The 21,948-nt window shown below is 39.2% G+C and overlaps 1 protein-coding gene across 6 annotated transcripts in view; it reads right to left on the minus strand.

Moving 5' to 3' along the window:
• Positions 1 to 21,948, minus strand: part of syt7a (synaptotagmin VIIa) — a 107,369-nt gene that overhangs the window by 22,231 nt on the left and 63,190 nt on the right. For 5 of the 6 annotated variants that reach the window (XR_013099329.1, XM_004553000.5, XM_004553001.5 and 2 more), the window contains one exon: positions 7,944 to 8,081. The exons of the other annotated variant lie outside the window; for it this stretch is intronic. Coding sequence is in view for 4 of the 5 variants with exons in the window: in XM_004553000.5 (XP_004553057.1) it covers positions 7,944 to 8,081 (138 nt within the window). In the remaining variant the exon portion in view is untranslated. The remainder of the gene's footprint in view (positions 1 to 7,943; positions 8,082 to 21,948) is intronic. 6 annotated transcript variants of the gene reach the window in all.

Here is a 21,948-nt window from a genome sequence, read left to right on the forward strand (position 1 = left end):
AAAGGGTGTGGAGGACCAGAACTGCCAAAATAAAAAATTATATAGATATTTTAAAAAAAATCCAGTAAATGCACTAAAATATATAACATATAATTAGAATTCATATAAATATATTTATTTTCATTTTCATAAAATATTTTATTAACATTTCTGTTGGTGCTGGTCAACCACTAGGGACAGATTTGGCACACTTTGAGCCTCCATATTTGCATGCTGAAGCATGGCATAGAGAAAGAAATCAAGAAATGAAAATACTGAAATAAAAAAGTTTGAATTAATAATGAATAAAGTAATGAATTAAAAATAATAAATTAAATTAAATGAATAAGTAAAATGAAAGAGAAATAACTATTAATAGATGAATAAATATACAGAAGGAAATTTAAAAAAATAATATTTAATTTATTCTGCATTTTATAAATTAGTTTTTCTTTTAAGCAGCTTTGGTCTTCCATAAACTGGAACTCTTTCATCAGTAAATCATGGTATGAGACATTTATTTCTCATAAGACATAAAATACACGTGAAACTAAAACATTTAGTGTAAGTTTGTTCTGTTGTTTCTATTCCATATGGGCCCTGCTTCTTCCCTCAAGCTACAACCAAAAAGTCTCATAAATATGGATGCTTTCACTGACGACTAATTACTTCCTGCATGTTGAAACTAGAAATTAGCCTAAAATAGCATCATTTACTGAAATCCCATTTCAGGAATGAGCAACAAGTGAGGTGCTAAATACTAAATACTGCCTTCTGCTTCTTTCACTGAATTCCAAATGGAAATAGAAAAAAAAACCCCAAAGGCACTCAGTCACTGCCAAATGTTTATTTTTATTAAGTAAGTACTGTTTTATATATATTTTATTTTGACTTTTTAACATGCTACTTCCCCGAGCTTCAGTTTCTCTCTTTTTAATGTTCAATAAAGTGCTGAAGGTACTAAAAAACTGGCAAGCATGATTACTTTCAAATCGAAAGATGAGCCTAGTCTCTACCTAACCTATAACAGTCCACGGTTCCCTTTATGGCATCCCAAAACTCTCAGCAATTTTAGTATTCATGCCTCAGAGCTTAATTAAAACAACTAATCTATCAATCCAGGGAATATCAGCAACACAAAATAATAAAACCGCTTTAACGGTCCATTATAACTTCAAACACGAATCTACCAAATGTTTAAAATTTCGATTAGCTTCGCAGATTGGCTTCTGAGGTGGAGGCTGCCGCATATGTGCCACCTGTTCTGAGGCAGAACACAAGAGTCCCAGGTTAATGCTCCTAATAGCTCGTCTCCCCAAACGCCATCCATCTATCTGGATGAATGAGATGAGCATGTGTAGCAGCCTGTACCTGCTGGCGAGAGTGCTGCCTTCAGCCCTGCCTTCAGTACAATAAGTACTCCCTCCTGCTACTCTCATTGAAGGAAGATGGATTTTCACTTTGAATTTTCTCTCATCCTCCCTTGACCTGTGGATGGATGGATGGATGGATAGATGAAAGCACTCCTCCTCATCTCTTTGTGACCGAGTTTTTTTGTGTGTGTGGTTTTTTTGGGGGTTTCTTTGGGAGGGTTTTGCCTTAATGCGATCGACTCCCCCCCCCCCCAGCATGTAACTGAATGCATCTCTACATTCCCCCTGTAATGCATGAATGAGCACAGTGGCCGCAGGGAGCCAAAGCTTCGGGGACAGTCTTAGCCAGAGCCCCCGAAGACTGTGCTGATTAGTCGGGTCTGCAAAGCCCTTGTCACAGGAGGAGCACTGTGTCAGACTAGCAGAGCGCAGCATAATCAATTTACATGTTGATGTACAAACACACGTGCAAATTATATCATCTTGAATTATAGTAATATCTCCTTTTTTTTTCTAAGAAAACGAGGCCTGAAATAACGACCATTAAAATGATAAACTGTGACCTCAGGATGCCCTGTCGTTACATTAGCCTAAACACACACAATCCTCCACCACATAAAGATTTAACTCCTCCCACTCTGGCTAATGTGGTTAGAGGACAAACACACACTCACAGCGTCAAACAAACGCACACTTATATTGATTTGGGTAAATGGTCTTAACCGCCATCCACTGCGTTTGTCTTTTATGTCAATTTAAGCAACGTAATAAGCTCATAAATTATGAAGTTATATGTACATATATATATAGCCCACTTGGCAATTAACAGAGACTCAGAATCTCACTGAGTGCATCGTGTCTTTAAGGCAGAGAAATACACATCTATATCTATTAATATCAGAGAGATGTTTTCAGGGAAAAAAAGACAACTCCACTGGCTTACACAAAATGATGTAACATGCATGGATGAATAATTGAAGGACCACAGGCAAGTGGATTGAATGTTAATGTGGCACACGCGTAAAGCCCGCCCCCTTTATCCTGAGCCTCCATCCTCATTGGGCTGTGCAGTTGCTGCTCAGAGAGAGATCTAGATTCGAGACTCTCTGGGATTGTGCCTTCTCTTTATAGCAACACTGGAGGAGAACCTACAGTATATGTTCACTGAGTCGCAAATGAATTGTGAGTGCAGACCAATGAGGCATAAACAAGCCACTCTAACATCCTAATTAAGCCTTCTTAGAAGTCCAACCTATGGATGGCTGGACCGCAAACATCTCAGCATGTGCGACCTCCTCTCGCCCCAAAATTAAAGCAACACTCAATCTTAAAACCTGTAGTTGCTCTCTCTGATAGTCTATCGTGTAACCTTTACTTCCTCTTTCCCCGCCTTGTTCTGTAACCTTGGTTTGAAAGTCCACATGACTAACACCAGCTGTGGTGCAGTTCAGTCTGCTCCTGCCACACTTCATAAACAAATGGCCACGGAGAGCACTTTCATCCAGCCATCGCACACACAAGGTCAGTGAGGAAGCATTAAGAATCTCACACACTTCAACACCTTCTCATGGCCAGTGGGATGTTTGGATTGCCTTCAAGCAGCAATGGACCGTTAACATACTGCTGATGGCTTAAAGAAAAGCCTCAGTAATGTTTGTGTCTTAAGTACTTTAGATACATTTTACCATTAATAAGATTGCTTGGCTAATTGCATTGCAGGACCAGGAGCACTGCTGTTTAAAGTGGTGAACAAAGCACTTGGATCTTTTAATTAATTAAATATAGTATGGGAGCAATTTAAAAAACTTCACCATAAAAGGAAGTAGCACTTAAATCAAACTTTTGAAATACACCACAAATGTGTTAACCTTTCACATTATTATTTGATAGTGAAGCACAAACATTTTCATTCGGTTGTAGCTGGCTAATTTGAAATATTTTGTGTAAGGTTTCTAAACCTTAGTTTTAAAGACTGGGTCACTTAAAAGAAAAATGGTAAAATTAAAGGCTTGTGATTAAATACATCAATTATACCCATTTCCAACCCCCTATTTTTATTCATTTACGGCAGTGGGATAGCTTTATTCTACAGTTTATTGATTGATTCACATGATTCATAGCCTATTCACAGTGAGAAAAATGCACATTTGACTGCCTTTCACATCCCATTCAAGTCAATTTTCTTCTAATTGGATGTCCCTTGCAAACAGAAGGTTTGAACAGTGGGACGTGGGGCTTCCTTTAGTCACAGCCAGATCTGTGTGCCTCATATAAGTGTATTAGGGATATCTACTCTTACTGAGATAATACAAAACTAAGAACACCAAATTTAGAATCTGAAGCCTGAGCCTTTGGCTCAAAGTGACCACTTGTACATACACCTTCCATTACTGGCATCCATTATTTTACAAAAAAGTTAAATTTCAAATGAATCTCTGCAATCCTGTGAAAAACTAAGTACACCATTCCTGCTTCCACAGGAATGAATAGGGTTCTGTAAATAGCAGACAGGTGCTGCTAATTAAAGCACTTGATTAATTGATCATCAGCAACTGTGAGGAGTACTATGAAAGCAGAAGTTTTAACTGTTGCCTGGTCTGGAGCATTCAGGTGTGTGTTAACACACAGTCTTCCAAGGAGTGAACGCCCCAGATAAAATTCAACCCAAGGTCAGACGGTGCAGTTCTCAGAGAAAAACAAGAGACCTAAGATCTACATCTCAGACTCTGCAGGCCTCAGCTAGCATGTTAAATGTTCAATTTCATGACAAGACAAAACAAGTGTGGCTTGTTCGGAAGGGTTGCCAGAAGAAATCCTTTTTAGTCGTATTCTTAGCCATAACGGTGGAAATCAAGCACCTCATATCAGATGTGAAGCAAGGTGGTGGAGGGGTAATAATTTGGGATTTTTTTTTTTTTTTTTGCAACCACAGGGCCTGGGCACCTTTCAGTCACTGAGTCCACCATGAGCTCCTCTGTACACCAAAGTATTCTAGAGTCACACGTGAGCACGTGAGGCCATCTGTCTGACAGCTAAAACTTAGCTAAACAATGATCCCAAGCATAGCAGTTAATCTACAACAGAATGAAAAGAAAAGAATCAAGGTTCAATGAAAGACCTCAACCTGACTGAGAGGCTCAGATGGGACTTTAAGAGAACTGTGCATACATGAATGCCCAAAAACCTCAATGAAGGGATGTAACGTTGTACAGAGTGGGCCAAAGTTCTTCCACAATGCCATTAAAGACTGATAGTCATACAGAAAACCATTGCTTCAATATTGCTTTTTAAGTTGGCGCTACAAATTACTGAATCATTGGGTGTACTTAGTTTTCCAGAAGACTGCATAGAATCTTTTATTGTCATTCCAATACATGAGGCAGGCGAAAAGGGAACAAAACGTAATGAGGTCCCAGTTAAACAGCATTAGAACAAGCAAAACAACTAAATCAGTATTACAATTAAATAAATTAAACCTCTTAATAAAAAAGACATTGTTTGTTTGTTTGTTTGTTTAAATAAATTGAGCTAAATTTTATATCTAAAAATATTTATTCATTTTCCCCATTTTAATTTCAAACAGTTATTCAAATAAAACTTTATAGTTTTATAGAAAAACTTTATAGATGTATTGCAATTTTGATGGAAGTAGTAACAACTCACATGCGTCTGTGGCCAAGCAGGCCTTAAAAAAAAAGAAAACCTTTTATAGGGCCGTGTATCTACTGTACGTTAAAAGCAGCATAAAATAAGATTACTCAAACAAACAAGAGTCTACAAAATTAAAGCTCTAGCTGGTTCGATCCCAGAAGGAGACACAAATCCCTGTGGGGTTGTGTCAGGAAGGGCATCCGGCGTAAAAATCTGCCAAATCAGACATGCGGCGCTACCCGCTGTGGTGACCCCTTGAGAACAAGGGAGCAGTCGAAAGTAGCTCTCTACTCGGGTACATTTATTTACAGTAGTTGCTCTGAAAAACTGACTGGTTCATTAATGTAGGGCATGAAATATCAGTTGTGCAGACGGCAGCTCTTCTCTGTTCGTGGGGAGCACAAAGAATTCCCTTTGATGTTAACACTGACTCCGTTACCATTTGACGGATATATAAAATATTCACATTAACTTCAGAGGCTCGATGTTTGGCTGAAGCCATTTGCCAGTGACATGTTTTTCAGATCTTAGGTAAATAAATTCATGCGGGGTAGCATGAGTAATGCAGGTGAAGATGAATGATGGGCACGAGCACATGTTTAAATGCACAGACTGTGATGAAACACCGAGTGTGAAGGGTAAGAGAGACGAATGAAAGCGTGCCTTTGTCTTTGGCTTGAGAACCCCTTTCAGAGTGAGCAATATGCCAGGAGTGTAATTGATTCAATCACGTTTACTGTGAAGTCAGCACTAACACCACCAGGAACTATACACTGCCAGCAAGCTTACAACTTGCACTTCTAATAGACTGTTGAGGTATGTTGGGGGGTTTTCAAGCTTCTAAATTTAGCAGCCAATTAGAGTGTGGCTAAATCACTCATTAAAATTTGCAATTTGCAATTTTACACGAAATAAACAAAACCATGAGAGTCTCAAGTGGAATTAGATGACATATCAGCAGAAGGCTCACTAAAAGGTCAACACTTTTAAAGCTTCAATTACAGTGAAAATGGTTTATTTGCTTCCAGTTCTCCAGTGTTCACGGGCTTTAAGTTACCAGTCATTCTTATTTGAGTGAAAGAAATTAAATCCAGGAAACAGCACAATGCAGTCTGCTAATAAAGGCGGATCCTGTTGACCACACGCTGGCCCGAGCGACAAACGCGCTGTTTGGGCTCTTAGTGGATTTCACAACTCATTTAAAGAGGTGTGAACACAAAAAGCTGAAAAGGCAAGACGCAATGCACACAACAAATTACAGAGGAAGTCATTCTCCTCTGCGGCTCGCTGCGTTTCAGGCTATAATTGTGAACAATGCGGAGACTTTTGATATTAGTAAAAAAGAAGCAACATTTCTTCTCAAAGGATACTTTGATGGTTGTTTGTAACTCTGTGGTCGCAGAAAGCTCAGGGCCAAAAAACAAAACCAGTAGACAAAGCAGCTGGTGGCTATAGTAGCTCTAAAAGCAAACTTATGATAAATAAAGGAACTTATTAGTTAAGGGAGGCCTATTTCTATGACCCTGAAGACACAAGAGGTCCTTCAAATGTCAGCAGCTGCATGGTGCACATGTGCATGTCTGCACTGCGGCTGTGCAGCCCAGATAAGAAAACAGTTACCATCTGTGTTGTAATGGAGCTCTAGTTTTAAATCACGTGTCAAATTGATGAAACACTTGTGAATGAGGAATAATTGGTGTGACGAGTACATCAGAATTTGTCCGCCGTCCTCTGCCGTTTTTTTTAAAGGTGTGTGTCATATTATGCATCTGCACACTGTCGCCCATTTGTCACAGAATCAAAGTGAGGTTAAAACTGCCTAATTGGACTGCAGAGGAAATCGAGTGTGTCGCGTCTGCCTAAAGCTGGACCAAATCAAGGATTTCTCTGTGACACTGTTGTGAACAATCGAAAACGGCCGTCCAACGACTGAAAACGCTCTGCTTGTTTCACACTGTACTCATTTGTTAGCCTTAAATTGTTTCACAAAAGTAGGTCCAATTCCTAAACAGAATGCAAACCCAATTATTTCAAGAGACTGGGGGACGGTGAGCAAGGCTGGTGGATCCTTATAGATGAGTGGAAATATTTTGGCTTCTAGTGTCTAAGTTGGCTGGCAAAGAAAGCGGTTATTTTTAGCAGCATGTTTATGTAAGTGACTAACATGTTGTGGAATAATGAGGAGGCTCTCTGGGCCCTCGGTGGAGCTGCAGAGACGAGACTCTCAGAGCGGCAGAGGGTGATTGAAGGCAGCTAATGAGCAGGAGGGAAGAAAGAACACGGGGCAGAAATGACTTGGATAGTGAAGGCATAAAAATACAAAGGAAATAAGACAATTACCAATGGGAGGTCTCTGAAAGGCAGGAGTGAGAAGACAAGCAAACAGAGATGAAAATGGTGCTGAAAAATGTCATTGCAATAAGGCAGATAATTATCGTGGTCAGGGGAAAAAGGAAAGAAAAAGTACACTGGCATGAGAAAGCACTGTTTGATTTGACTGGCTGAAATTTTACCGCTAAAAGCCAAAGATTAAAAAAGAAAAAGAGTAGAGTACCAGTGAGCATCTCACTGCTGTGATTTATGAGCTCATTACTGCTTTCCAGCTAACACCCAAATTGTTTTATCTCCTCACTCATCAAAGCATTACGGCGAAATTTTCTACATTTGGTTGCGTAGTTAGCGCTCATTTTTATTTCTGTAGCAGTATGTTGAGCTCTGGTGCTATTTCAGGCGCAGGTCTATGACACAATAGACTTCAACGCAGTGACTCACCAAAAACACTGACAAACAAAACTACCCTCCTCTACCTAGATTCTGAAATCACCTCTCATTTTTCTTCAATAGCATATCCTTCACATCCTTTCATTTGCAGCCAATTTTCTCTCTCACACACAAGCACACACACACACAGAACAAGCGCTCTAGTACATTGTCTGGTACCTCTTCTCAGGGGGCGGTTCCTGATTGGCTGGTGGCGGTGGTGCTGCCTGCGCTGTTTCCTGCAGGTCAGGGATATTGGCAAAGTCATCTTGCTCTGCCACACCAATGGCCAAAGCCAGGACCACCAGCTTTCCTTCACTGGCTCCCCATAAAAAAATAAAATAAAATAAAATAGATAGAAACAGAGGTAGAGAGACAGAGAGGCAAGGAAAAAGAGAACAGATGCAAAAGGTTCGAGCATAAAGAAAGGCGAGGTGCAGGGAGAGAGAGGAAAAAGGAGAGGTCATTTTAGGTGACAGCGAGGGCTGAAAATTCAGAGGCAGAGAAAACAACAACAGATCATACGAGAGCAAACAGCAGAAGCGGCGACGGAGAAAATGGTCATAAAAGAGGAACTCTGCAACTCCACATAAAACCCCACAAAGTAAGCGCACAGTCCAGGGAAGGATATTAAGAGGACACCTTAAAGTGAAAGGCCAAACTGATAAAAATCGAATGATTTCAACGGGAGCGGGTACAGGCCGTCGGACAGCAAATACATCAGGAAACTCTGGGTAATGATTGTTAATGGATGTGATATTCAGGAGTTTGCACGTCAGCTTCCACGCATGTATAAGGTGTCTACAGGTGCGCGCACACACACGTCACACAGGCAAAAAACACTACACCCCCAACACACACACTGTCATTTATCTAGTGATTTCACCTGCCTTCTGCTTTTCCTCCACATTCACCTTTCCCACTGAACATGCGAGGCGTCTTTCTCCAGAGTTAAGATTTAATTAAGCCTCATTAAGAAGATCTGGACTAATTGTTTCTATTTGAGCGATACAGTATCTTGAGGTGCACGGTGTGTGTCGTTTTCTGGGTCACGGCTCTCTCACTGCTGCACTCTTCTCATTTCATCATCTCTACTGTGCTACAGATTCTCACCAAATCCCCCCCACCCTTTTTCGCCCTTTTTTTTTTACCCCACCCCCCTCACCCACCATATTCCCCCTCACCCCTATGCACTTAATTCTCTGACTCCTCATCACTGCCTCCTTCCTGTCATCCACACCCACGGTTCTATAGCTTAAGCCTCTCGCTGTGTTACAATATCTCGGCAAAGAAATATATGGGGCTGCCAAGCCGCAGAGAGATATCACCCTAAACTTCACAATTTCATCTTTCTCGCATACCGTCGAAGGCTTTTACTGCAGGACTGTAAAGTCTGTTTAATAATCTCCCTTTTATACACCAGTAGTTTAAAAACTTTTATGTCTAGTAACCCTTTTCAGATTAACATGAGTTCCTGACACCATCTGTCACACGTGTATTCATTTTTCCAGCAACTGTATTCATAGTCCTTTTCATTGCAGTGATTTCAATTCATATATTCATTACTGCTGGCTAAATGTATCAATTCCTTTTTTTTATATTTCTATTTCTATAATAACTATTATTTTGTCTGCTTCAACCTCTCTGCCTTTTTTCTTGCTAGTTTTATATACACTCAGCTTAAACATTTTGCATTCTGGTGTTACAGCTCACTCAATATGAATATATTGAATATATTTGAATCAGTTATTCTAGATTATTCTATTCAGATCCACTGAGGTACCTCGTTATCTGGTGATACTCGCCTCTGATTGTTTTTGTAATTCACGATACACCGTGGTAGCTCAAAGTGTGCCCACATCAGCCAGTGCCTTTGCTATATCTGTCATACTAGCAGATCTAACCTAGAGAACATTATTTAAGTTGCTTTACTTTGCTTACGTTTGCTGCAGAAGTCCAAGCCACTTTGCATCCCACCTCCTCCTAAATCCTCCTTTTTATACTTTGCCTGACTTAATGTCATGCTTGCTCAGTTCTGTATGGGGGTCTTGCTGCTAGTCTCGTACAAGTGGAAGGGCGGGGGCATCCTAGATGGAATTTATCCTCCCAAATAAACACTCACTGACCACCTCATTAGGTACATCTGTTAAACGTCTCATAAACACAAATGTCTAATCAGCCAATCACGTGGCAGCAACCCCATCAGGCGTTTAGATATCATAGAGACCTCCTACTGAAAGCTCAAACCAAGCATCAGAATGGGGAAGAAGGTGACTTTTAATATTTCATAATTGTTGGAGCCAGATGGGCTGGAAACTGCCAATCTACTGGGTTTTCCTACACAACCATCTCTAATGTTTATAGAGAATGATCTGAAAAACAGAAAAATCCAGTTAGTGTCTTAAAATGCCTTGTTGATGTCATGCGTAAAGGAGAATGGCCAGGCTGCTTTGAGCTGATTGGAAATCAAGCACAACTCAAATAACCAATTGTTTTATCTAAGGCATGCAGAGGGCCCATAAAGCAGATGACCTCACAGCAGCAGAAGACCTCACCAGGCGCCACTCCTGTCAGCTAAAAACAGGAAACTCAGGCTGCAATATTCAGCTGGTAGGATCAGAATTTAAACAACATTCAGCATGGATCCATTCTGCCTTGTATCACTAACTCAGGCTGCTGGTGGTGTAAAAGTGTGGGGCATATTTTCTTGGCACACTTTGGGCCCCTTAGTACCAACCAGAGGTGTGGACTCGAGTCACATGACTTGGACTCGAGTCAGACTCGAGTCATTAATTTTATGACTTTAGACTTGACTTGAAAAAATGTTCTAAGACTTGTGACTTGACTTGGACTTTTACACCAATGACTTGGGACTTGAATTGGACTTGAACCGGTTTACTTGAAAAGACTTGATATTTTACCCCAAATATAAAATTTAACATGCATATTATATAGAGATTGAAAATGTGACGTCATTCAGGGGTAGAACCGCAAAGGATTCTGGGAACTCGTGGCAAGCGGTACTAGCGCACGCAGGCTTTCAATTAAAATCAGTTATACAGCGATAAAAAGAAACACAAAAATGTCAAGAAGCTGTTGTATTATTAACTGCAAATAGCCGGTCGCATGACAGCCACGGGAAGCCGACGGGTAAAGAGATCGGTTGTTATCGGATTACGTCATTGAGGAGAAATTGTTCGAGCCATGTTTCCAAAGTAACAAAGACGCGACGGATGGCCTGGATTGCAGCCATTCAAAGATCAAATATAACGTCCCAGAACACTCCAGCTCACAGGTTAGTCTGCTCCAAGCATTTCCACAAAGGTCAGTCTGCTGTTGTAGTTAATGCGTCATTTTTCTTAACATAATTGGTGATATAGGTTACAAGCAAGTCTGGCGCTGAACAGAAATTGTCGCGCTATGCTCCTTTATTTATTGTGCATAAATAGTGAATTGTCCTGACACAATATTGCGTTTCGCTTCTGTTATTATGGTACATTGACAAAAACATATACTTTTATTCACAGGATAAAACAGGTTTTTTGTATCACTAATTGCCCAGTACGATTACAGCATACAGTATTATTGTCACTGCTACATTTCTGTGATGCTACCAGAAATTATTTCCACTGCTAATTAATTACCATTGAGCTCAAAGGTCCTATCCCAGTAAACACCAGTATGTGGGCCCCACATGGGCTATGGGGGTTCCAAGTGGGGATGGGCTTACAATGGGCATCCAATCTGGGACCCACCTGGGTTAGCCAAGTAGGACCCACCTGAGCCAGCCCAGATGGGCTATGTTCTATGGGCACCATATGGGTAACATATGGGAAGTTGCATGAACAGGCAACTGAGTTTAACAATCTTAGTTAAGTATAATTATTAGTCATGTGTAAGTATAAACATGAATTAAGATGAAATAACTGATAATAAATTATGCCAGAGGCAGCATATGTATATTTAATTAATAACAAAATATACATATAAAATATATTAATATAAGTGAAACACAAAGAACAGATGTGACTTAAAATTGTAAGACGCTTAATGAAATAAAATAAATGATTTTACATTTGAGTGGGGAAAAAAAATTCACTCCATGTAGGAGTGCTTTTCGAAATCTCGCGTTATTTCATGAAATATCACGAGGTTTTCTCAAACCCGTCCCCCCCATTCTGGAACATTCTTCATTTCGCGCCCTTGGACAAAGCTGACAGTTAAGCTGGCAATTTTTGGATTAAGTGCATCACTGAGCTACGGACTTATTTTCTGCACTAAGGGTAAGAACTTTTTGACTTAATTTGAATCCCTAAGTATAAATGAAATGTTTACAAAGTTATGATGCTGCAAAGTAATGTATGGCACAAGTGCTGGCGAACTTTTTCCTAGCACTCATGCAAGGCTAAGCTAGTTTAAATTTTTATGTAATGTTGGATTTAGCCAATTTTCACAGTTTGAAAGCATTGTCTGGTGTCCTGTATACTGCTTAACTAGCACCAAAATTAATGACTGCGTGTACTTAACATCAAGTTGTACTTAAACATTATCTTGGTGTTTCTCTATGATTAGTATTAATAAAGGACTGTATTAGACCAATTTAACGAAGTTCTAGTTTTTTAGGAGGAATATGGGAGGGTATTTTCACTATCAGAGCAACCAAAATTGCTTTGGTGTTGTCTTTATTAGCTTCATTCCACACAGCTAAGTGAGGAGGCTAGGCCATGGCCATGAGCAACTAGTCCCCAGCTTTTGCCCCTGTGTCAGGAGCATGCACAGCAGTCAGAGAGGCAGATCAGTGAGCACTCTATTTCTGTAGAAGACATAATCATCATTTTTCTTGCCATTGTTCTCATTTTTCCAGAAAAAGCAAAAAAGAAAATATAGGTGTTCTTGATTTGTTTGGGGGTTTTTTTATACACACTTTAGTATGCAACTTTATATGTGTAGTTGTTTTAGTGAGAACTTCATCAGAAATAGTGTACTGACTCTAGAATCTGCCTCTTACTGTTGTGCAAGCTCTGTACATGAGGGAAACTGATTATTTAAGCAGAACTGATCGGTCTTGTTAGGGCCACAGTGCCAACTCCTTTTACTATGATTGCTGTGGCCCTCCTTTTTTCCTTTTTGTAATGTATATTTGGCTAGAATCTACACATTTATTTATTTATAAAAAAGAAAAGCAATTGCTCTTTGGATGTGGTCCTAAAGATCTGTGATCTTTAAGTGTTTGTCTGATGCCTTATTTGTGCATGCGCACTGTTATTTTAATTTGTTTTATTATGGCTTAAATTTGTTTGAATTTTGTGCATGCTCCTTTATCAGCCTTCCTGCATGGACAGCTTGTGTGGTTATTGGCCAGGAGGGTTTGCAATTATCTCAAAACTTGAGATGTTTGTTGTTTTGATTATGACTATGACTACTTATAAATTGCATAGTCACACTATTACATTAATATGTTATTAATATCTGTATATTGGTTTGATTTTGCTGTTGGACAGTGGAGTGAATAGTAGCAAGGGTTATGTGTGGTTTATTTCTTTCTTTATTTTTACAGACTTTGACATAAGAAGCAGTGTATATTTCAAAATTCATTTCTATTTAAAATTTGATGCATGCCAGAAATATACTAGTAGGAATCTTGTTTTTGAGTTTGTAACAATTAGAATTGTTACTTTATAAAGTGATGTCAGGGTCTTTTATTGTAATACAACAGCTTTTAAGGCTGGTGTAAGCATCACAGCAGATGTCTTTATGCCAAAGTAACTGAGGATAAAACACTAAAAAAAAAGGAGATTTTCCTGGAGTGGCTTTTTAAATCAGATAGCCTTAGAAATATTCTGCAGTTGAACAAAAACTGAAGAAAACCATGAATCAATATATGAACATTACCTGATGCTGCTGAAGTAAAGCAGAGCAAAGTTACAGAGTTTTTTTTTTTTTTAGAGGTTTTATTAGAGAACAAGCTGATTTTTTTGCAATTTGGTATAATTTAGCACAAAAAAACAATTTGGTATAATTTAGCACAAATTTAGCACAAAAAAACAAAAAAACAACTGACAACAGCGCTAAGCACAACCGTACACTGATGTACGGTTGCAATTTCCTAATGTTGTAAACCTCAACATCTGGCAATAAACCCATTCTGATTCTGATTCTGATGTATAATAAGCAAGGGAATAATGTGGAAAACATATTTCAGATGGGGAAACTTTTTGTGAAGTACACTATGAGAGAGCTGTGCAAGAAGTGTGATGTTTGTTTGTTTTTTGGTTTTTTTGGGGGGGGGTTTCAATCGTGGTGGAAACAAGACAGGAAGAGGGAATTAATGACAGTATTTATCAAATGTGAAGCGTAGTTTGGATCTTCTTTTGCTGCTGGTTCAGTTAATTTTGAATTTGATTGGAGAGTGATGAAACCTGGAGCTTCAGAATCTGTGAGCTGTCTTTCAGAAAGCAATGGAGCAATCTCAGAGGACAAAGAGCTCAGAGGAAAATAGCTCAGAAAGTTGTTGAACATTTTAGTCTCGTTTCACAGTAAAATGAGTCAGAGCATCATCAGGACTTAATATTGTACTCTGATTCTTTTGAGAATAAAACACTTGAGGAAGAGCACTATGATTGCAATGAACATGCTAAAGATTATGTTTTCATGAAATTTCTGTTGACTAAAGGACTGATGAAACTTTGTGCTATGGCCAACAAAGAGCACCAGGTTGGGGTGTCACTTTGAACGAGCTGGGTGTGGGATATGGGGGTAATGCGCAAGCTTATTTATCTTTGGTTAAAAGGTCCCCGAAAATGCAGACAGTCTATGCAAATTCTAACTGATTTCAGCATTCATGGTTTCTGTCAGGCAATATTTGCCTTAAAGTTTTGCAAGGAAACCAAGGTCTCTCATTGAAATTAGCACGTGGAAAGCAACTGAATTGAGACAAGTTTTGCTTTACACAAGCCCAGTTCTACTGAATAATATACCAAGCCAAATGTATAGATACTTTATACTGTTATCTGTATCTACAAGAATTCTTCTAAGTCCTGATTTGTATATTGATAACTGACTGTGATTATGCAGAGGATGTTTTGAAGCAGTTTGTGAAAGATTTTGCTTTGATTTATGGTCTTGACTTTGTTGGTTATAATATACATTCTTTAATACACCTAGCTCAAGATGTACGGAAGTTTGGCCCTTTAGACAGCATTTCCTGCTTCCCATTAGAAAACTTCCTTGGTGGAATTTATTTGGATTCTGGAAGCTGATTGGGAAAAGGGAAGCGGAAAAGGAGGTAATTATGTTAAAAACACCTTAAAAGCAAAAATTTATTATTGAGATTATAAGAAAAAAAAACCCCAAACTGACAGTTTCTTTAGCAGACCCTTGCTGCTCATCAGGTTCAGATATGATTTCAAAATAGCGCTTTATAACTTGTTGACTTTTAAAAATCTGTTTTAGACTTTTTTTTGATGCCATTATATACATTAATGTTTTTAGTTTGTAGGACTAACCAGTACCCTAAATTATGTGTTTGGATTATTATTTATTTGTGTGTGTGTGTATTTGTTGTGTTTTGTTTGTTTGTTTGTTTTAAGGCCAGTGATCCCGTCGAGCTCTGATGAGGATTGGGACAACACTGCGGAACAGCCAGAGACCTCACCACCATCAGCAATGGAGAATAGACATTCAAGTGAAACTCACTTCCTGAACATCACTCATCCATTTGTTCAGCCGCTACAACCCTCAACTCCTTCACCTGTGGTTTCTCAACCAGTTCCAAGAGCTTCTATCCCCAAGCCATCCGTGCCCTAAACACACACACCCGCCCGCTCACATCATCTATAATTGACTGAGACAGGACTCTCTTCCAGACACTCTAAACCAAGGCACAATGTACATTTCAATTCCTTTAACTTTAAATATGTTTATATTGTCTATCCTGTAAAATAGTCAGATGTCTATTCATATTAATGTACAGAATTCACCTGCTTGCTGCTACTACTGCACATTCACCCAGTGTATATACTATATGTATGTGTGTGTATATATATATATATATATATATATATATATATATATATATATATATATATATATATATATATATATATATATATATATATATATATATATATATGTTCTTCCTCTACACCCCCCCCCCCCCAATTTTTGCACATGTCGAGGAGCGTGTCAGGCTACATTTCACTGTGTGTTATACTTGTATAACTATGCATGTGACAAATAAAGAACCTTGAACCTTGAAGACAACTTCTACAAGCCACCAATACGAGCATGTTTGTACGTGTTCTAACCCTCCTGGAAGACATTAAGGACACTCAGAGGGTCCACAGTCGAATGCTACAGTCTCTCCTTACACAACGTGATGGACCAGTTGCTGCAGTATTACCCGAGGGTGCTGTATTTCCCATCCGGACAGTAGCAGATGTGGCAGCACTGGAGCAAAAACTGGCAGACCCTGTCTTCCTAAAAGAAGTGGTAAATAATAATGATGTAATAACAATATTCAATGATTAATGCCTCAATCAGTCTGTGTTTCATGCTAGCAGTTATGATCAAGGAAAGTTGCTGTTTGTTCGAACATGGTCAGTGCAATGAAGGAGTGGGAGGAGAGCTGAACAAAAGTTGCTATTTTTGTTAATAAAATAACTTCTCCAAACATTACCTAGTTATAAGTTGTGCCATGCCAAACCCAAAACTTAAGAAATTACTTTTGGTGAATCATTTAGCTCTTTGCATTCACATCAGACAGTGTTTGACTTTGACACCTAACTCTTTCTCAGTCAATTAGCATCAATATTATAGAGCCTAATTACTGTGTAGCTGTGCTTGCTTTCTTTTAGGTGTGACTGATGGTACTACTGTCAGTAAAATTATTGTCCTTGCGTGTCCTAAGGTTGCTGTTGTGGCAGAGATCGGAGGGAGCACTGTTGATGAAGCCACAAGAAGAATGATGGCCTTCATTATGGACAATGCTCTTTCCAGGCAATATAACTTTGTTGGGAGCCATGGAAAGCGGGAATTTCGAGGGCTTAAAGTTTTTGAAGTGCTATATGGTAAGTTCATTAGTTGTAAGATATTTTGTTGATGTTTGAATAACGGATGCTCACTACAGCAGTCATTCAGAATCAACTTTTCTCTCCACCATTGTGAGCGGCTAGCTTCGCAATAACAGAAGTTTGACTTGATTGACGCGGGAATGTTCCCAGTTAGCCTAGCGGTCAGCAAGGAGGCTTCAGCGCTGCATAATGGGATCTGTAGTTTGTATATTATTAGCGCCTCATATCGCCGGGCCATGCATAACAATAATAGTACATCTACAGGGAGTGCAGAATTATTAGGCAAGTTGTATTTTTGAGGAATAATTTTATTATTGAACAACAACCATGTTCTCAATGAACCCAAAAAACTCGTTAAGATAAGATAAGATAAGATAAGATAAGATAGAACTATTAATCCCTCGGGTGGGTTCCTCTGGGAAATTCGATTTCCAAAAAAGCACAGCACCGACAGAAGTTACAGAGTTACAGAATATTATATATATATATATATATATATATACACACACACACATATATATAATACAGAGACAATATAAATAAAATATACGAAGGGGATAAATAGGAATAAAAAATAAAAATACAAGTTAATATCAAAGCTGAATGTTTTTGGAAGTAGTTTTTAGTTTGTTTTTAGTTTTAGCTATTTTAGGGGGATATCTGTGTGTGCAGGTGACTATTACTGTGCATAATTATTAGGCAACTTAACAAAAAACAAATATATACCCATTTCAATTATTTATTTTTACCAGTGAAACCAATATAACATCTCCACATTCACAAATATACATTTCTGACATTCAAAAACAAAACAAAAACAAATCAGCGACCAATATAGCCACCTTTCTTTGCAAGGACACTCAAAAGCCTGCCATCCATGGATTCTGTCAGTGTTTGGATCTGTTCACCATCAACATTGCGTGCAGCAGCAACCACAGCCTCCCAGACACTGTTCAGAGAGGTGTACTGTTTTCCCTCCTTGTAAATCTCACATTTGATGATGGACCACAGGTTCTCAATGGGGTTCAGATCAGGTGAACAAGGAGGCCATGTCATTAGTTTTTCTTCTTTTATACCCTTTCTTGCCAGCCATGCTGTGGAGTACTTGGACGCGTGTGATGGAGCATTGTCCTGCATGAAAATCATGTTTTTCTTGAAGGATGCAGACTTCTTCCTGTACCACTGCTTGAAGAAGGTGTCTTCCAGAAACTGGCAGTAGGACTGGGAGTTGAGCTTGACTCCATCCTCAACCCGAAAGGGCCCCACAAGCTCATCTTTGATGATACCAGCCCAAACCAGTACTCCACTTCCACCTTGCTGGCGTCTGAGTCGGACTGGAGCTCTCTGCCCTTTACCAATCCAGCCACGGGCCCATCCATCTGGCCCATCAAGACTCACTCTCATTTCATCAGTCCATAAAACCTTAGAAAAACCAGTCTTGAGATATTTCTTGGCCCAGTCTTGACGTTTCAGCTTGTGTGTCTTGTTCAGTGGTGGTCGTCTTTCGTCTATTTTGAATGAAATGCTTGATTGTTCGATGATCACGCTTCAGAAGCTTTGCAATTTTGAGACTGCTGCATCCCTCTGCAAGATATCTCACTATTTTTGACTTTTCTGAGCCTGTCAAGTCCTTCTTTTGACCCATTTTGCCAAAGGAAAGGATATAAATGTATGCCGGGCCGGATGTGGCCCGCAGGCCTTGACTTTGACACGTGGTTCAGATAGACTGTACAAATTGTGGAGATGAAACCATCAGCTCATGTTGTTCTGGAGGTTGGTGGCTGCTGGCAGGAATGACCACGTTTCTTTCTGGCTTGTAGCATACTTGAAGAAGTCTCTCACTAAACGGTTTTTTGGTTGCTCACAGAATGTGAATAAGCTCCAGGAACTCCAGAGCCAGCCTCTATTTTTTCCAGTGTAATTAGTAACACACTGATTTATCTGATGGCCCTATTTTTGATTTACATGAAAATCATTGGCGCCCGCCTGGCACACACCTCAAGAAGTGGAATCTGTTTTCTCCTTGGTAGATGTAGCCCTTGTTACATTTTACTATTTTGTTTTGTGTTCATTATGAGGTGCTGTACCATGCAAAAAACTGGTTAACAACTTGCCTGTTCTAAGCTCTGTGCCGATCACTGAGACAGCCCACAACACCAGTTATCATTGTAACTATGTAGACGTCTTTTAAACATTTGTCTTAAATTCAGATGCTTTAAGGTAAAATATTTCACATTAATTTAATTTTTGAGTGGCTACTTGGTAAATCATTTTGTAAATAGCTTTTCTGTTTCCATGAATACTCATGGTCTTCAAAGAGTTCAATGTAGGAGGTCAAACAACTTGAACAGCACAACCTCCAAAACAACTTCAGTACTATCGCAAATCTGATTTTGTTTGTGAAAATGCACTAATTTTTTATTTTATTTTATTTCTTTCAGGACCAATGGATTGGTGAATGAGTGAGAAGCTGTGGTTTGCTGCATTTGTTTTTCCTTTAAACTGTATAACATTTATTTGTTATTGTTTTGTGTATACTGTGGACATTTTTGTCAACATGTTCTCCAAACAAAAAATGTATTATATAAAAAAGCATACCGTTTTAAAATTTCATAGTAATCAGTATTAATAAAAAAGATAAACTGGCTTTGTTGTACAGGTGATTTAAATTATAGCTTACTTTCATTATCCAAAATTCCATCTGGGCAAACACACTTGGGGCCACCATGGAAACTGAGGACAAAAATAGCTAGGTCTCAGGTTGGTAACCCAAGTGGGCCCCAAGTATCAGACCTGCTTCTATCCATCTGGGCCCCATACTCATTTGTTGTCTGGGGCTGATTTGGGACCCATCATTAACCCATCTGGGAAAACACATTTGGGGCCATCATGGAAACTGAGGACAAAAGTAGCTGGGTGCCAGGTGGGTAACCCAAGTGGGCCCCAACCATCAGACCCGCTTCTACCCATCTGGGCCCCATACTCATTTGTTGGCTGGGCCTGATTTGGGGCCCATCCGGGTCCCATCATTAATCCATCTGGGCAAACACATTTGGGGCCACCATGGAAACTGAGGACAAAATTAGCTGGGTCTCAGGTGGGTAACCCAAGTGGGCCCCAAATATCAGATCTGCTTCTACCCATCTGGGCCCCACATATTTTTTTTGACTGGGCCTGATTTGGGGCTTATCTGGGACCCAGCATAAACCCATCTAGGAAAACACATTTGGGGCCACCATGGAAACTGAGGACAAAATTAGCTGGACCCCAGTTGGGTTTCCCAAGTGGGCCCCAAATATTAGCCCTGCTGCTCCCTATTTGGGCCCCACATATGTGTGTTGACTGGGATTAATAAACGGTTAACGAATGTGTATTTATGATGACGATTTGTGAGACTGGTAAACTTATGATACGTACGATGGTCTTTCGTTCTACACGGTGCATTTCAAGGTCCTGTACCCATCCGTCGGTAAACTGTACCTGGGCTTGTTGCAGTGACCTGAAGTTACTAAACTTCATGAGTGTATGCACTCACTCCAAGAACCGTATGCTTATAAATATGCATATAAATATGCTACGATGAGATAGCTGCCTTCATCTAACTAGCAAATGTTTTCCAGGCTACGTTGGTGATGCAGTTTTTTTTTTTAAATGATATTTTTAAAAAAAATATCATTTATTTATGTATGATATTTTTGTCATGCGATTTTAAAGCCGGTCCTACAACCGCATCCAAGAATAACATGCAGCTTATCTCAGAACTGTCAGTGAAAATTATTCTTGGAGCTAGGTTTAATTGAGCTGCATTTTAAAGAGGTGCAATTTCACAATTTGTGTATATTTTCTAAGTTCACTATTTTGTCATGTGTTGAGAAAAACACAGATTTAAAAATTACATGGTCTAATATTTACATTTAGCATATAACTGCAACATGCTTTTTTTCGTTTTTTTTAACGACTCGAAAGGACTTGAAATTCAAAATTTCAGACTTGTGACTTGACTCGGACTTTTACACCAGTGACTTGAGACTCGACTCTGACTTGCCTGACATTACTTGAGACTTGACTTGAGACTTGAGGATAAAGACTTGAGACTTACTTGAGACTTGCAAAACAATGACTTGGTCCCACCTCTGGTACCAACTGAGTATTGTTTAACCACCCCAGGCTGCCTGACTAGTGTTGCTGATCATGTCCATCCCATTATTCTGAGGCTGTTTCCAGCAAGTTGTAGCAAAGCTCAGAACATCTCAAACTGGTTTTTTGAACATGACAATGAGTTCACTGTACTCCACAGTCACCAGATCTCAATCCAGTAGAGTATGTTTGGCATGCAGTGAAACTAGAGATTCACATCATGGATGAGCAGCCGACAAATCTGCATTCACCAAAATCTCTGAGGAATGTTTCTAGCATCTTGTTGAAACTATTCCAAGTGGAATTAAGACAGCTCTGGAGTCAAAACGAGGTCCAACCCAGTACTACCAACGTATACCTAATAAGGTGGCTCTGGATGTATTTTTCCAATAAAAATGTTCAGTATTTTAAAAGTTATTTTATAATCACAATTAAAAAAAATGTTATTTCAATAATGACCAATCCAATCCAAGGTGTCTCTAATAAAGTGGCTAGCGAGTGTACAGTCTTCTTTTGTCTATAGTGGTTCTGATATAAATATTGCAGTCCAGGCATACAAAGCTAAGAGTCCCTGTCATAATATTTCAAACTATCAGCAGAATTAACCTGTACTCCTCATTGAGAACCACTGAATAACATAACATGGTCTATGCAGTAATACTGTAGATACTGTAGGTATGATGTTTATTGGATCTCTCTACTCTCATCACTTTTAAGTACTGTATGGGCAATATTGTTAAAGCACTTTGCTTGAGCCATTGAGCACTGGGAAGGAGAGAGACCATTTAGAAAAGACATTACAGACACTGGGATAAACGATCGATTTAAAGCCACAAAAAAGCCATGTGGTCAAACGGCTCCAAAAGTCAACTATCTGTGTCAATGACATCAACGCATTCCTTCAGCAATGATTCATCAGGACAAGGATTCTGGCCAAGATTGAAATTAACCGGTTTGAACAATGGGTCACGTCTATT

This window comes from Maylandia zebra, linkage group LG7, assembly GCF_041146795.1.
Source record: "Maylandia zebra isolate NMK-2024a linkage group LG7, Mzebra_GT3a, whole genome shotgun sequence".
NCBI lineage: Eukaryota > Metazoa > Chordata > Actinopteri > Cichliformes > Cichlidae > Maylandia > Maylandia zebra.